At 43.7% G+C, this 18,090-nt stretch overlaps 1 protein-coding gene across 2 annotated transcripts in view; it reads right to left on the bottom strand.

The window, feature by feature from the left end:
• LOC134336866 (ankyrin repeat domain-containing protein SOWAHC-like) overlaps positions 1–6,319 on the bottom strand; it is a 68,314-nt gene extending 61,995 nt beyond the window's left edge. For both annotated transcript variants that reach the window (XM_063031459.1, XM_063031468.1), the window contains exon 1: positions 6,101–6,319. In XM_063031459.1, coding sequence (XP_062887529.1) covers positions 6,101–6,242 — 142 coding nt within the window. In that variant the 5' untranslated portion in view covers positions 6,243–6,319. The remainder of the gene's footprint in view (positions 1–6,100) is intronic.
• Positions 6,320–18,090: the final 11,771 nt, after the last annotated feature.

Here is an 18,090-nt window from a genome sequence, read left to right as displayed (position 1 = left end):
ATTGAACTGAACTTTCTTACATACCATCGTAAGACTGAACTCTTACCACCTGAGTTTAAACGTCTACATCGATGACTGCATTGGTGCTGCTTCCTGCACGCATGCTGATCTCATTGACTTCATTAACTTTGCCTCCAACTTTCACCCTGCCCTCAAGTTTGCCTGGTCCATTTCCGACACCTCCCTCTCCTTTCTTGGTCTTTCTGTCTCTAACTCTAGAGACAGCTTATTTACTGATGTCCACTATAAGCCTCCAGACTCTCACTGCTACCTGGACTATTCCTCTTCCCACCCTATCTCTCGCAAAAATGCCATCCCCTTCTCGCAATTCCTCCATCTCTGCCACATCTGCTCTCATGATGAGGCTTTTCATTCCAGGACAAAGGAGATGTCTTCCTTTTTTAAAGAAAGGGGCTTCCCTTCCTCCACTATCAACTCTGCTCTCAAATGCATCTCTCCCATTTTACGCACATCTGCTCTTACCCCATCCTCCCGCCGCCCCACTAGAGAGAGGGTTCTTCTTGTCCTCACCCACCACCCCACCAGCCTCCAGGTCCAACATATAATTCTCCGTAACTTCTGCCACCTCCAATGGGATCCCACCACTAAGCACATCTTTCCCTCCCCCACTCTTTCTGCTTTCTGCAGGGATCGCTCCCTACTCGACTCCCTTGTCTATTCGTCCCCCCCATCCCTTCCCACTGATCTCCCTCCCGGCACTTATCCTTGTAAGCGGAACAATTGCTACACATGCCCTTACACTTCCTCCCTCACCACCATTCAGGGCCCCAAACAGTCCTTCCAGGTGAGGCGGCACTTCATCTGTGAGTCGGCTGGTGTGATATACTGCGTCCGGTGCTCCCGATGTGGCCTTCTATACATTGGTGAGACCCGACGCAGACTGGGAGACTGTTTCGCTGAACACCTACACTCTGTCCGCCAGAGAAAGCAGGATCTCCCAGTGCCCAGACATTTTAATTCCACGTCCCATTCCCATTCTGATATGTCCATCCATGGCCTCCTCTACTGTCAAGATGAAGCCACACTCAGGTTAGATTAGATTAGATTATGAAGACACACAGTCCTCTTTTATTGTCACTTAGTAATGCATGCATTAAGAAATGATACAATATTTCCTCCGGTGTGATATCACAAAACACAGGACAGACCAAGACTGAAAAAACTAACAAAACCACATAATTATAACATATAGTTACAACAGTGCAACAATACCACAACTTGATAAAGAACAGTCCATAAACACAGTAAAAAGTTCAAAGTCTCTCAAATGTCCCACATCTCACACAGACAGGAGAAGAAAAACTCTCCCTACCATGCCCGACCACTGTCCGGCTCTGAGTCGTCCGAAAACTTCGAGCCTCCAATCAGCTCTCCGACACTGAGTACCGAGCACCATCTCTATCCAAGCAACTTGACCTCAATCTCGGTCGCCAACAGCAGGCAAAGCTGGCGATTTTGAGGCCTTCACTCCAGAAGATTCTCGATCGCACAGTAATAACAGCAGCGAACGGGTGTTTCAGAAATTTCTCCAGATGTTCCTCTGTGCTTTCACGTCTGTCTCTATCAAATCAGAATTGCCCACGGCCCCTATTTAACGAATACAATATCATTTTCACCGGAAGGCTCCTCCCGCCGTTGGAGGAACAACACTTTATATTCCATCTGGGTAGCCTCCAACCTGATGGCATGAACATTGACTTCTCTAACTTCCGTTAATGCCCCTCCTCCCCTTCATACCCCATCCCTTATTTATTTATTATTTTTCCCCCCTTTCTTTCTCTTTTTTCTCCCTCTGTCCCTCTCACTATATCTTCCTCTGGTGCTCCCCTCCCCCTTTCTTCCCCCCTTGGCCTCCCGTCCCATGATCCTCTCCCTTCTCCAGCCTTTCATCCCTTCTGCCAATCAACTTCCCAGCTCTTAGCTCCATCCCTCCCCCTCCTGGCTTCTCTTATCATTTTGGATCTCTCCCTCCCCCTCCCACTTTCAAATCTCTGACTATCTCTTCTTTCAGTTAGTCCTGATGAAGGGTCTCGGCCCGAAACATCCACTGTACCTCTTCCTGTAGATGCTGCCTGGCCTGTTACGTTCTACCAGCATTTTGTGTGTGTGACTCTTGGTTTACCTGCTTTAAGTGACTATATTACGTAGTTGCTAATAAAATAGTGATTGTTAACAGCAAAACCAGACTCCAGGTGTGTTCTATTGCTGCTGATACTTTTAGTGTTGCATGCATGTAACCGGTACTTTCCCCAGGGTTGCGTGTACGTAACACACCCCTCGTAATTTCTATACCACTGATGCCAGGTTCATCGGCCTGGCTTATCCCTGCTATGCTTCTTAAATAAAGGAACATTAGTTATCCTTCAGTCTTCTGGCTCCTCATCTACACCTAACAAAGTTGCAAAATATCCGTCAGAAACCCAGCTAGCTTCTTCTTTCCTTTCAAAAGTATCCTGGGATAGATTTCATTTGGCTCTGAGGATTTATCAACCCTTATACATTCCATGTCATCTAAACAACTGCCCCCCTCACCACCAATATACCCCCCACCTGAACTCATTACTTTCTATTTCTTTCTCCTTGGTGAATGCAGATGGGAAGTGCTCATTTACTCCTTTGGTACCCATCAGGACCAACTTTTTCCTCTGGCAACCCTCTTGCACCTGATATTCTTATAGACTAGCTTGGAGTCTTTCATAACTTTACTTGCCAAAGATATTTTATAGTCTTTCTTCTCTCCTACACCTATATTCCTCATGGATTTTAGTAAGGCGTTTGACTAGGTTCCAGATGGTAGACTCATTCGGAAAGTCAGGAACCATGTGATCTAAGGAAACTTGGCTACGTGTTATCAAAATTGGCTTGCCCTCAGAAGACAGAAGGTGGGAGTAGATAGAGTGTATTTTGTCTGTCATGTGGTGACCAGTGGCGTTCTGCAGGGAACTAGTCTGAGACCTCTGCCCTTTGTGATTTTTATAAATGCCTTAAATGAAGAAGTGGAAGGGTGGGTTAATAAGTTTGCAATTACATAAAAGTTAGCTGTATTGTGGATAGTGTAGAAGATTGTCATAAGTTACAACATAACACTGATATGATGCAAAGCTAGGCTGAGAAGTGGCAGATGGAGTTCAATCCGGAGGGATGTAAAGTAGTACACTTTAGAAGGTTGAACTTGGAAGGCAGACTGCAAGGTTATTGACAGGATTCTCAGCAGTGTGGAGGAACAGGGAGATTTTGGGGTCCATGCCCATAGATCCTTCAAAGTAGCCATAGAAGTTGATAGGGTGGTTAAGTAAGCATAATGTGTGTTTGGCTTTATTAATTAGGGGATTGAGTGCAAGAACCATAAAACTCTGGTTACACCACACTTGAGGTTTTGTGTTCAGTTCTGGGCGCTTTTTTTTTGGAAGATGTGGTCCAGAGGCTTGGCAGGATGTCTTATGAGGAAAGAAGAGTAAGCTAGGGATTTTGTCTTTGGAATGAAGGAGGACACGAGGTGACTTGATAGAGGTTTACAGATAAATAGAGTAGATAGACAGTGCCTTTATCCCAGGATGGCAATGGTTAATCGTGCATAATTTTAAGATAATTGGAAGAAATTATAGGGGGAACATCAGAGGTAGTTTTTTTGCAGAGAATGATAAGTACATGGACTACAATGCCAGGAATGATGGTAGGGACAGATACATCAGGGACATTTAAGAAATTCTTACATAAGCATGTTTTGTGAAGCCAAGTTTTGTGTATTTATTGTTTACTTTCTAAAAACGTATTTTTAACTGGATTGTGGGCCAAAGGAGGAGGAGGAGAAGATGGCGGCGTGACGCAGCGCGCGGGGCCTCTCCAGTGATGATATCTGTTATGTCAAGTAGGATGCCGTGCATAATTCTGATTTGATAGAGGCAGACATGAGAGCACGGAGGAACATCTGGTGAAACTTCGGAAATGCCTGTTTCGCTGCCACCGCTACTGTGTGATCCGAAATCTCCAGAGGGGAAGGCCCCAAATCCTCGGCTTTGCTTGTTGCTCGGTGGCCGGGGCGGGGTTGAAGCGCTCGGTAGATATGGTGCTCGGTGTCGGAGGCTTGAAGTTTTCGGATGGACTCAGAGTCGGACTGTGGTCGGGTGCTTCCAGGATGCTGCATTGGCAAGTTTGCGGCGCTGGAAGCTCATGGCAGGGAGAGTTTCTCCCTTCTACCGTCTGCGGGAAATGTTGGGGCTATCGGGACTTTGAGACTTTTTTTTTACTGTGCCCATGGTCTGCTGTTATCAAATTACAGTATTGCTTTGCACTGTTGTAACTATATGTTACAATTATGTGGTTTTTGTCAGTTTTAGTCTTGATGTGTCTTGTGTTTCTGTGATATCATACTGGAGGAACATTGTATCATTGCATTTCTAAATGACAATAAACGAGGACTGAGTGTCCTCATAATCTAATCTTAAAAAATTAATTTTGTTTTCCACATTAATCATAGCAAATGTGATTGTGATCAGCCATGATCACAGTGAATGGCGGTGCTGGCTCGAAGGGCCAAATGGCCTACTAGTGCATCTATTGTCTATTGTCAAACAAAAATGTATCTGAAAATACAAACCCTAATATGCCCAATATTTTTTGGTACATCACTGGTAGACATTTTCACCATCTAACATTTACACTATAAATAAACTCAGGATAAGCATTTCTGTGGAACAGCTTCCAGCTATGTCTCTTCAGAGTGAGCAATGCTGCACTAATTCACTGGGAAGCAATAAATTTTGAGACACTTTATTATAATAATCAACTTTTTAAAAAATAACACATAGAAGATTTTTTCATCCAAATAAGTTTAAGTTTAGATTTCAGTACTTGCAGTTCTTTCTCTGATCAAATCTCAACATATTTCTTTTTAATTCATGTACATAAGTTTTAGACTTTGAGCTTAAGGTATTAACATTTATTTTCTTTCTCTAATTTTTCATCACGCTCTTTCCTCAGATATCCAAGTGCAATTCTGTCACCCACTCAAAAATCCACTTCACACTGCATGTCCAATATGCATTAATGAGAAGTGATTTTTCCAGTTCAATACTGAGAAAGCCAGTGGTGGTGTTTTTAATTTTAATGCAAGAATATATTTGTACTTCTACAATGTTACTTGACTCCATCATTGGTTCTACTGGTTACCTGTAGCCTTGACTATTTGAAAGACCTCCTAGCCAGTCTCCCAAGTTCCATTACTAAAGGCATTTTCACCGGTAACCTCAATCAATATCGAGATCGTTTTACAAGTAAAGAATTTTTAAAAATCTGATCCGCTCTATACTTAATAAAACATTTTTCTTAACCAAAACTTTTGATTATTTGTCTCCAATATTTCTATATGACTCCGTTACAAAATTTGTTTGATAAACATCTTGGGACATTAAACGCATTAAAAAAACAAAATCACTATACAAATACAACTTGTTAAATGTCAGAAGACAGTAACTATATTGCCAGCCCTACAAATCGAAATAAGGACCGCAATCAAATCGCAGGCAATGGACAGTTGCCGCAACTACAAAACACTAGATTTTTTTTCAATATCCCACACTACATTGAAGCCAAGCATATTAAACAAAAATCTAAACCAAATTGGTCATCACGACCTGGATATATAGTCACCCTTGGCAGTGTTACCCGCCCAGTGACCAATGCTTCTCTCCAAATTGGCAACATTGCAGGTATACCGGTGAGTTTATACAGTTCAACGCAAGGGTTTTGGCTAAACAACGCAAACCCCTTTCAGATATCTAACGATGAATAGCAATACATCCAGAGGAACATAATGACAGCCAAGCCAGTACTTTTTAAATTGCTCACGGTGCCACATGCCAGGCACCGTGCCTTCCACACCAATTCCTATCCGGCACTTAACTCTGGCGCCTCCAAAGACCACCCTCGCCCAACGTGATACGAGCAGTCCGGGGCGCTCCGACATTGATTGACACTCCGGTTGACCACTCATGCAGCCAAGAGCCCTGACGTACACGACATACATACCAACACCCCAGCCAGGTGTGAGGTGGGAATGTTGTGGGAGCGGTATACTCACATTTTTGCTGCGGATCGGGGGCATTGATAAACCCTTTATACCGCTGCACTAGCTCCTTGTTCATCACGCGGCCACCATTCTTCACCAAGAAATCGACCAGGACATCTTCTCGCAGCTCCTCGACGGGCTCGCACCCAGCCATAGCTGCTGGTAAGCGACGAGCCGAAGGTAACGGACCAGACGCGAACCTCTGCCGCGCGCCGCCCGCGTCGTGCTTCAAATTCCAGCCAACTGATTCACCGCGCAGGCGCAGCCCGAAACCACGCCTTCCCAATGCGCATGCGCGTTGACACTTGTCTGCTATCTCTTCAGTTCTCAGCCCGCTGGTGTTCTGCTTTGGGGACTTAAAAACTTAAGGCAAACCTGGATAATAATGAATAGCTCGCATTAGTCTAGGAATGTAGAACTAAAAATGTGCTTTGTGTTAATTACTCAATATATAAGTTTGCTGATGACACAACAATTGTAGGCTGTGTCTTGGGTAATGATGAGTTTGAGTACACAGAGGAAATTAAGAACCTGGTGGCATGGTGTGTAGACAATTACCTATCCAATTCCTTCGCCTTGCTGACGTTGAGGGTTGTTGACTTCAGAAAGAGTAGTGAACCACACCATTTACATTGGTGGTGCGCAAGTGGAACAGGTCAAAAGCTTTAAGTTCTTGGGGTCAATATCACAAATGACCTGACTTGGTCCAACCAAGCAGAGTCCACTGCCAGGAAGGCCCAACGGCACCTTTACTTCCTAAGAAAACTAAAGAAATTTGGCCTGTCCCCTAAAACTCTCACTAATTTTTATAGATGCACTGTAGAAAGAATTCTTCTAGGGTGCATCACAACCTGGTAGGGAAGTTGGCCTGCCCAAGACTGAAAGAAGCTGCAGAAGATCGTGAACACGGTGCAGCACATCACACAAACCAATCTTCCAACCTTGTACTCAATTTATACCGCACGCTGTTGGAGCATTGCTACCAGGATAATCAAGGACACGACCCACCCAGCCAACACACTTTTCGTCCCTCTTCCCTCTGGGAGAAGGCTTAGGAGCTTGAAGACTCGTACGGCCAGATTTGGGAACAGCTTCCTTCCAACTGTGATAAGACTGCTGAATGGATTCTGACCCGGATCTGGGCCATACCCTCCAAATGTCCGGACCTGCGTCTTGGTTTTTTTGCACTACCTTACTTTCCATTTTCTATTTTCTATTTATGATTTATAATTTAATTTTTTAATATTTACTGTTGATTTGTAATCCAGGGAGCAGGAAGCGCAGAATCAAATATCACTGTGATGATTGTATGTTCTAGTATCAATTGTTTGGCAACAATGAAGTATAAAGTATTATGATACACAGGAGTTTAGCATAGGAAGAGCAAAATTCCGGTAAGATGGTGGCGCATTCAGACGCAGCAGCCTCTTGGGAGCTAACCAAAGGGGTTTTTGTCTTTTTACGATCACAGGACAATGCTGAACATTAAGAACTTAGGGTGTTGCAGGACTACTCCATCTGCGAGCTACTCTTTGCAGAGAAACTGAAGGAGCTGGACTTGGCAGTAGCATGATCTGTGCCTATGTCAGAGAGGTGTTGGAGGAGTCTGTGAAGGTGGTGGACAATCCTAACTGTGAGTGATTGACTTAGTCACTTTTCTTGTGATTGACTTAGTCACTTTTCTTGTGATTGTCTCAGTCACTTTTCTTGTGATTGCAGTATCCTTTGGACACTTAATGTGGAATGCTTCAAGTCTGATTCACTGATTTATTGGCAGACAACATGGGTGGACAGTGGGAAAACTATGTGGCCTCAGTCGTAGCAAGGACTAGTCCTGAAGCAACGGTGTTGCCTGGTTACAGTTGCCCAGGAGAAAATAGTCAACAGTCGACGTGCTCCACCGGAGGTAGTGTGATGCAGTATCCAAGCTGGAGTTGGTGTTGGCCTCAGTGTTTGCCTGGCAGCAGACAAGCTGTATTGCATTTGACTGCAGACTGCTGCAGCATTTATTTACTCAGGGCATTGGACTATATCTTACAGATATCTTTTGTGCTTGCTATCCTTTATGTGCCTGTGACTGTTGGTACTGTATTTTGCACTTTGACCCTGGAATAGTGCTGTTTTGTTTGGCTGTATTCCTGTATTTTTGAATGACATTAATCTTAAACTGGACTGGGATTGGGCGTGAACTGTTACTGCCTTGCACAGGAAGGCATTGCATTTGGTGTGAAGGCTAATTGCAAATGATTGTCTTGGATGGTTTGCTTGTGGTAGCAGACCCTGTTGGACATTGATCATGTAAAACAACGCAAGTCTGTTTCCAGACGGTGGGGAAGCTGCATTCATTGCCTCAGTCATAGCAAGGACTAGGCCTCAAGCTGTGAGCTTGCCTGTTGCAGCAGTCCAGGAGAGAAGTTGGAGGCAATGTAGTGCGGTGTCTATGCTGCATTGGGGGCTGACATCTTCCATCAGTGCTACCCCCAGTGTTCGATTGGTGGAGTGACAAGCTGGAGTGCATGCATACATTCATCTGGGATCAGCAAGAAGCAGTTAACACCTATGAACCATTAATTTAGAGGGCATGTCACTCAGGGACTTGGGCTATAATTTTTTTTACTGTGACTGTTTTACTGCTGTCATATACATGTTTTCTTCTGTATATAACTGTTGGTACTGTGTTTTGCATCTTGACCCTGGAGGAACGCTGTTTCATTTGGCTGTATTTATGTATGGTTGAATGCCAATTGAACTTGAACAAAAATGTAATGATGGAAACAAACTTTAGAAGCAAATACTTGAGTAACATCTGTGGGGTGGGGGGGAGAATAAAAGATTCAGATTGACTCTAGTTATGGAGTTCTTTGTTATTATCCAGAATTCTCAAATGGAGGAAGAGCATTTGGGATTGTATTTAGAACTGTTAGTATGCATAAGTGCTGCAGAGATGACCAACAGAAACAAGAAACAATCAAGGGCTGGCATTATTCAGGACAAGGACGGGAACATACTCTTTGAGAATGACAAGGTGGAAAGTAGATGGATGGAATACATTAGGGAATTGTACTACGATGCTAGAAATGATCAAGTGAGTGAGAAGAGCACGGAAGGTCCGGAAATTTTGGTAGCGGGAGTAAGAGCAGCCATTGGAAAGTTTAAAAACTGGTAAAGCTTGTGGTGTAGATGGTATTACAGCCGAAATGTTGAAATGCCTTGGTGACTAGGAGATTGAGGAAATCACGAGGCTTTGCAATACAATCTACTCAACAGGAAAGTGGCCAACAGATTTTGTAGTGTCAGAGTTTGTCATGATCCCAAAGAAAAGTAAGAGCACAAAATACTCAGACTTTAGAACTTTAAGTCATGCCTCCAGGATCTTGTTATTAATACCTCTAAGCAGAATAAAAAGCACAGTTCTTAATGAAATTAATGAGTGCCAGAACGGATTTATACCGGGTAAGGGTACCTGTGAAGGGATTTTCAATTTGCGAATGATTGTGGAACGAGGTCTAGAAAAGACTATTGTGAGGCTATCCACTTTAAACGAGGTCTCTGCTTCCTGGATTACGAAAAAGCTTTTGACTGAGGCAAGCATGAACAGCTGGTCAATTGCCTGAACTCACTGGGGCTGGATGGGAAAGATGTTCGACTGATTGCGAGTCTGTACTGGCATCAGAAGGCAGTAATAAGAACTAGTGGTGGGAATTCAGCAAAAGTTGAGATCCAAAAAGGGGTTTGCCAGGGCTGCATTATCTCCCCTTTATTATTTAATATTTACTCAGAGGTAATCTTCAGGGTGTTGAACGATGAAGCTGGTGTCCAAATTGGTGGGGTGATGGTGAACAACTTGAGGTATGCAGATGATTCAGTGTTGTTAGCCGAGACTGAGGATGAGTTACTCAGAATAGTAGATAAGATAGATGCTGAAGGTGAACGATTTGGAATGAAAATAAATGTTGCAAAGACAAAGATGATGGTAGTATCACAGGAGAAAGAAGTCCCCAAAATCAGTATCAAAATTAACAGCATAGGCATAGAGCAAGTCAAGAAGTTTGTATACTTGGGTCAGATGGTCACAGAGGATGGGAGATGTGATACAGAAATTAGACGAAGAATCGAGATTGCAAGATCAACGTTCTGGAGCCTGAGTGACGTGTTGTGTGGCAAGAAGTTGGACTTTGGGCTGCGTTGTAGAATTTGGAAATGCTACGTCTGGAGCAGTCTGTTGTATGGAGTCGAATTGTGGACCTTATGCAAGGAAGCGCAATGATGACTGGAGGCATTTGAAATGTGGTGTTTAAGGAGAATGCAAAAAATTAGATGGGTGATGAAGGTCAGTAATATGGAAGTGTTGAAGAGAGCGAGGAGAGAAAAGGAGCTGCTGAAGAATGTGCAGAAAAGGAAGCTGGAATATGCCAGGCACGTGCTAAAAGGTGGTGGACTGCAGAAATTGTTATCGGAAGGGATGATAGAAAGAAAAAGGAAGGCAGCGAACCACTTGGTACGATAATGTGAAGCAATGGACTGGGTTGAGTTATGCTGGGGCCAGAAAAAGAGCGCAAGATCGAAGAAGATGGAAGGGCATAGCTGCCAACCCCGGATTCGGGACGGCACCCACTGACTGACTGAGTCTGTATTGAGAGCACAGAGAAGGCTCCCAAAAGTAGTGTAAAAAGCTCACCATTTGTCATTGTCCAATTGCAGCATTTCCACATTTACTCATGACAAAGCTGAATGTGGGTATTAAAAGGATGCAAAAAAAAAACTTCAAGATGTAGACAAACTAAATGTGTGGTTAACAACATGGCAGATAAAGAAATGTGAGGCTATCCACTTTAAACACTTCCTAATTTGGAGATAATTGTATAGCACTAAGACAAAACCAGCACCAAAGGGAGTTTTGCTTTGCTGCTCTCCAACTAAAACTTGCCACTTTGCTAAAGCAACTCAAGTGGAGCTGTCAGACCAACCTCTGATAACACTTCCTGTCTGAGTGCCATTCTTTTTGTGTCAATCATTAATAGCCTCTTCTTTTGTCTGTGCAGTGAGTGCTAGTTTTTCCTCAAAAAGCAAAGTGTGGTGACTTGGCAACAATGCTGTAAATGAGAGTATGGAGAAGCTAAACATCAGAATCAGGTTTAATATTGCTGGCATGTTGTGAAATTTGTTATGTGGCAGCAGTACATTGCAATACATAAAAACTATAAATTACAGTAAGAAGTAGGAAGAGTTCACGGGTTCAATGCCCATTCAGAAATCTAACGGCCGAGGGGAAGAAGTTGTTCCTGAATTGTTGACTGTCCCTTCAGGTTTCTGTACCTCCACCCTGATGGTAGCAATGAAACCAGGGCATGTCCTGTGTGATGGGGTCGTTAATGGTAGATGCGCTTTTTTTTTGAGGCATTGCTCCTTGAAAATATCCTGGATGCTGGGGAGGCAAGTGCCCATAATGGTGCTGACTTAGTATACAATTTTTTTTTGCATCTTATCCTGCCCCTCTCCCTCCCCCAACACCAGATGGTGATGCAATCAGTTAGGATGCTCTCCACAGTACATCTGTAGAAATCTGCGAACGTCTGGTGATGTAACAGATCTTAAACTCCTAACTAAATATAGCTGCTGTCATGCCTTCTTTGTAATTGCATCAATATGTTGGGCCCAGGATAGATCCTTGGAGATGATGTCACTCAGGATCTTGAAATTGCTCAGCCTTTCCACTTCTGATCCCTTGCTGAGGACTGTGTGTTCTCTCCTCTTCCCATTTCTGAATCCCACAATCAATTTTTTTGTCTTGCATTGAGTGCAAGGTTATTGCTGTGACACCACTCAACTAGTAATTTTATCCTCCCTTTCAAAGCATGCAGTAAAAGTTGAGCTCATCTAGGAGTGAAACACCACTGCCATACACGATGTAAGGTTTCACTTTGTAGGAAGTAATGGGCCTGCTAGAGTTGATGTGTATCTGATTCCACCTCTAACCTTAATCAGAGTTGTTATGTAGTGAGCTCGTCTGCTGCTTATCAAACATTCTATTTGAATTTGCTGTACAAGCAGTGATGGCATTAGTTTACAATAAATGTGACAAGGCATTAGTTGGTCTTTATAATGTAAGGGGGTTTCGACTTTTATGTTACTGCGGAAGCTAATTAAAATGGCATCTTTGTTATGTTAATCTGGGGAATGCAGCTTTGTTGTGTTAAATGCTGAGAAAGTTTGCGCTAACAGTTTGTTTTGCTTTAGTGTGTGATAAAAGAGTGCTATTAACCAATTGGGATGGTTGTTATAGTTTTGGTGTATTTGAAGATACTGTATGCGCGGGGTTTTGGGGGAGAAGGGGGGAGAGCGAGACAGAGGATGGACGAGGTGCTGTGAGTCCGCTAACGGGGTCGGACCCTGAGCGGGACATTCGGCACGGAGACGGACTCGTGTGGAGCGTCTGGTCGACCACCGTTGTTGGTCCCAGGCGGCCGGTCGAGGTGGTCCGAGGGGGGGGTCGCAGGGTGAAGAAGAAGGTCCTTGAGCTCCAACGGTTTTTGTGCATGAAGAGATTGGACTTTGATAAGTGTGGCGCCTTTTATTTTCCTTTTATATTTTATTCTCTTTTAATTATATAGTTCCAGTAATATCTATAAACTGTAAATTATTTAATCGCATCTGGTGTATTGTCTGTTATTTGGGCGGGGTGGGGTACCTCACACGGCATCCACACAAACGAATTATCCAGTTTGGCGGGGCCGAGGCTGTTTCCCTAGACGACAGCGAGCCGAGCGACCCTGAGGGGTTGTGACTAATCAATTCACCTGACCTTTGTAAACAGAAATAGTTTGAGTGTTACATCAATACTTGACTCTACCCCAGTGGTTGTAGCTTCTTCTTCGGCTGTCCATCAATTTTTCGATGATTACTGAGGCCTGGGCAAGGTTGTACGGAAGACTGGCAGTTGCCCATGCTGCAAGACTCCCCTCTCCATGCCACCGATGTTGTCCAAGGGAAGGGTACTAAGACTCATACAGCTTGGCACCGGTGTGGTTAAGTGCCTTGCTCAAAGCTGAGACTTGAACTAGCGACCTTCAGATCACTAGACTGATGAGTAGTTATGGCAGTCTTCAAGTGAACCACTTGGCTATCATTTACTTGTATTCATTGAGCACTAGTTTTGAACAGGGCCAAGTAGGCCATCTTGTGCAGTCCTAATCTGTGCCTGTTGGCCTCAGTCAGACTTTGTTTTGGACTAGCAAGGAGGTATTCTATTTTGTTCTGCTTTTTTTTAATGTCCCAGATGTTTATTGTATACATTTTTGGAATTGAGGAAAGATTTGCTTCAAAGGGGTAGGACTTTGGATGAGTTAGCTGTAAGTTCATTGGCAAATTTAGATTGGTATACTTAGCTTGAGAAATTGAAATTATTAAACTTCAGTATTAAAATACCTATTTGGTTTTCTGCACCATAGAATGGAAAGATCAAAGCAAAAGCTTCAAAACATATTGAATCTTAAAGTAACCTTATTTGGAATTTTGTATTGAGAACTGAAATGGTTTAGAAATGTATGCAACCCTGAATTTTTAATTGAAGAATATGACTCTATAGTAATTATTTTAATGGACTGATGTCAAAGATGTGGTGGGGTGATGGTCTGGAGTTCCAAAACTGAGTTTTGTTGTTACTGTTTACTCCTCTTTGCTTATGTGTACAATATAAACAAAATGTTAGTGGTCGTCTTTTTGACCACATCCAAATAATCACAATAACTAATTATTTCTACTACATGGCAATACCTTGTTTCACTACTACATCAGCTAGTTACTCTTAAACTCATTATCCACTTGGCTTTTCAGCACACCTTATTTTGGACTCAAATTTGTTTAAAGCTATTTGTATCTTAATTTAGTCTGTTTTGTATATTAAAAAAATAAATCACCATTGCCCATGTGATCAATTACTCTACTGGCAAACAGACCTTCAAATGCTATAGATTTTGGAATTCCTTCCTGAAACCACTTTTGCTCTAATTTTCAGGTATTCCTCTTCCTCAATGTGCCTTTGGCTAAGGTTTTGGTCAACTACATTAATATGTCATTGTAGCTTGGTGGCGATGCTGTTATGAATCTCTGGCTGATTTTGTTGAATTGACATCTGCCTTTAACTGAGTCCAATCTACACTCAGTGGCCATTTGATGAGGTACCTCCTGTACCTAATAAATTGGTCACTGAGTGTATGTTTGTTGTCTTCCACTACTGTAGCTCATCCACTTCAGGGTTCGATGTGTTGTGCATTCAGAGATGCTCTTCTGCACAACATTCTTGAAAAGTATGGCTATTTGAGTTTGGTTGCCTTCCTGTCAGTTTGAACCCATCCGGCCATTCCCCTCTGACCTCTCATTAACAAGGCATTTTCTCCCACAGAACTGCCGCTCACAGGATGATAATGATTTTCTTTTTTGTTTCTCATGTCATTCGCTGTAGACTCTAGAGCAAGGGTTCTCAACCTGGGTCCACAAACCCATTAATGGTATTGGTCCATGACATTAAAAAAACATTGGGCATCCCTGTTCTCAAGATTGTTATGCGTGTAAATCCCAGGAGATCAATTTCTGAGATACTCAAACCATCCTGTCTGGCACGAATAATCAATCTGTGGTCAGGGGCACTTTCCCCATTTTGATGTTTGGTCTGAATAACAGCTGAGCTTTTTGACCATGTCTCCATGTTATGCATTGAGTTACTGGCAAATAATTGGCTGATTAGATACTTGAATTAACGAGCAAGTGTACCAAAAAAGTGGTCACTGAGTATAAAATGTCTTCAGAACAACAGCTATGAGTTGACTTGGCTGTCTTGTGAAAGGGAATTGAAGGCTATTCACTTGAATGAAAAATCCAATTATGCAGACCTTCCAATATCAAACAAGGCATAGTGGTGTGACATGACAAAAATACATTCGAACATTTGGCCCAGCTGGGTCATCTGACACTTTCAGGCATGCACCAGAAATCTTTCACTGGCTAGTTAAATCTAATTTAAACATACCCACAGAATCAAGTTGGTTTTTTCATCCAATTCTCAGGACCCCTGATTAGAAATGTTATGTATCATTGGCAGCACAGTGGTTTACAGGCAGAGGAACTGGCCTTGAGAGTTGAAGTTTGCCTCCACATCCTTTGAAACCTCCTGGACACATCAAACATGAGGAAGGAAACTTCAAGTTTCATTTGCAAACTTAACCACAAAAAATGTCAATTCTGCTATCCAGATCACTAATGCATAATGTGAAAAGTAGCAGACCCACCACTGACCCCTGTGGAACATCACTGGTCATCAGTAGCTGACCAGAAAAGCCCCAATTATTCCATTTTTTACCTTCTGCCAGTCAGCCAATCCTCTGTCAAAACTAGTATCTTTCATTTAATACCATAGGCTCTTGTTTAGCAACCTCATGTGCTGCACCTTGTCAAAAGTCTTCTGAAAATCCAGGTAAACAACATGCATTGGCTCTCCTTTGCTATCCTGCCTGTTATCATTTGTTAGGCAAGGTTTCCCCCTTAAGGAAGCCATGCTGACTGTGGCCTCAAAGTACCCTAAAACCTCCTTTAATAACGGTCTCTAACATCTTGCCAACCACTCCATTCAGGCTAACTGACCTATAATTTCCTGTCTTTTGCCTTGCACCCTTGAAGAGAGGAGTATAATTTGAGTGGGAGATGTCACCCCAGCACCAGAGTGCATCACTGATTACATCAACTTCTGTGTGGACTGCCATGTTCCGACAAGAACTGTCCTTTGTTATTCAAATAACAAGCCATGGGTAACAAAGGACATTAAGGACATCCTGAACGCTAAAAAGAGGGCGTTTAGAGATGGAAAGAAGGAGGAGCTGAGGGCAATGCAGAGGGACCTGAAAGCCAGGATCAGGGAGGCTACAGACAGATACAGGAGGAAGCTTGAGTGGAAACTCCAGCAGAACAACATGAGCGAGGTCTGGAGGGGGGATGAGGACCATCACTGGGTTCTGGCAAACTAGCAACAGAGGAGTGGAAAGCAGTGTGGACAGGGCCAATGAACTTAACCCGTTCTTTAACAGATTTGACAGTGTGGCCCCTGCCCATCCCACACATGAGCCATCTGTTGTCGGCCCCCAACCAACACATATTCCACTCTACCCTCCTACCCCTCCTCACAGTCCCCCATCCTGCTCTCATGACTATACCACTTCCCCACATGAAACCACCACGGTGGGCTTCACAGGTCTACAGGTGAGAAGACAACTGAAATGTCTCAACCCAAGCAAGGCTGCTGGACCGGATGGTGTCAGTACCAGGGTGCTCAAAGCCTGTGCCCCTCAGCTATGTGGAGTGCTTCGCCATGTATTCAACCTGAGCCTGAGGCTCCGGAGGGTTCCTATACTGTGGAAGACGTCCTGCCTCGTCCCTGTGCCAAAGACGCCACACGCCAGCGGCCTCAATAACTACAGACCGGTGGCATTGACCTTCCACATCATGAAGACCCTGGAGAGACTTGTTCTGGAGCTGCTCCGGCCTATGGTCAGGCCACACTTAGATCCCCTCCAGTTCATTTACCAGCCCTGACTAGGAGTTGAGGATGCCATTGTCTACCTGCTGAACCGTGTCTACGCCCACCTGGACAAGCCAGCGAGCACCGTGAGGGTCATGTTTTTTGACTTCTCCAGTGCGTTCAACACCATCTGCCCTGCTCTGCTGGGGGAGAAGCTGACAGTGATGCAGGTGGATGCTTTCCTGGTGTCATGGATTCTTGATTACCTGACTGGCAGACCACAGTACGTCTGCTTGCAACACTGTGTGTCCGACAGAGTGATCAGCAGCACTGGGGCTCCACAGGGGACTGTCTTGTCTCCCTTTCTCTTCACCATTTACACCTCGGACTTCAACTACTGCACAGAGTCTTGTCATCTTCAGAAGTTTTCTGATGACTCTGCCATAGTTGGATGCATCAGCAAGGGAGATGAGGCTGAGTACAAGGCTACAGTAGGAAACTTTGTCACATGGTGTGAGCAGAATTATCTGCAGCTTAATGTGAAAAAGACTAAGGAGCTGGTGGTAGACCCGAGGAGAGCTAAGGTACCGGTGACCCCTGTTACCATCCAGGGGGTCAGTATGGACATGGTGAAGGATTACAAATACCTGGGGATAGGAATTGACAATAAACTGGACTGGTCAAAGAACACTGAGGCTGTCTCCAAGAAGGGTCAGAGCCATCTCTATTTCCTGAGGAGACTAGGTCCTTTAACATCTGCCAGACAATGCTGAGGATGTTCTACGAGTCTGTGGTGGCCAGTGCTATCATGTTTGCTGTTGTGTGCTGGGGCAGCAGGCTGAGGGTAGCAGACACCAACAGAATCAACAAACTCATTCGTAAGGCCAGTGATGTTGTGGGGATGGAACTGGACTCTCTCACGGTGGTGTCTGAAAAGAGGATGCTGTCTAAGTTGCATGCCATCTTGGTCAATGTCTCCCATCCACTACATAATGTACTGGGTGGGCACAGGAGTACATTCAGCCAGAGACTCATTCCACCGAGATGCAACACAGAGCGTCATAGGAAGTCATTCCTGCCTGTGGCCATCAAACTTTACAACTCCTCCCTTGGAGGGTCAGACACCCTGAGCCAATAGGCTGGTCCTGGACTTTTTTCATAATTTACTGGCATAATTTACATATTACTATTTAACTATTTATGGTTCTATTACTATTTATTATTTATGGTGCAACTGTAACGAAAACAGATTTCCTCCGGGATCAATAAAGTATGACTATGACTACGACTATGACTATGACAACTTGTGCAAAATGTCATTTTGCTTACCTTATTTTGGTGAGGGCAGGTGGTTGAGTATGTCACTGAGGAACAAAGGGGTTTTTCACTGTTGCTCACATCCTAAAACCAGTAGATGATTATCTTAATCACAAAAGGGTTTTTTGGGTTTGGTATGCTGCTGTCACGTTTACTGAGATACAGTTAACTACTGTCC

This window comes from Mobula hypostoma, chromosome 2 (assembly GCF_963921235.1).
Source record: "Mobula hypostoma chromosome 2, sMobHyp1.1, whole genome shotgun sequence".
Classification (NCBI taxonomy): Eukaryota; Metazoa; Chordata; class Chondrichthyes; order Myliobatiformes; family Myliobatidae; genus Mobula; species Mobula hypostoma.
Note: the sequence above shows the minus strand (reverse complement) of the source record. Positions and strands in the feature narration are given on the sequence as shown.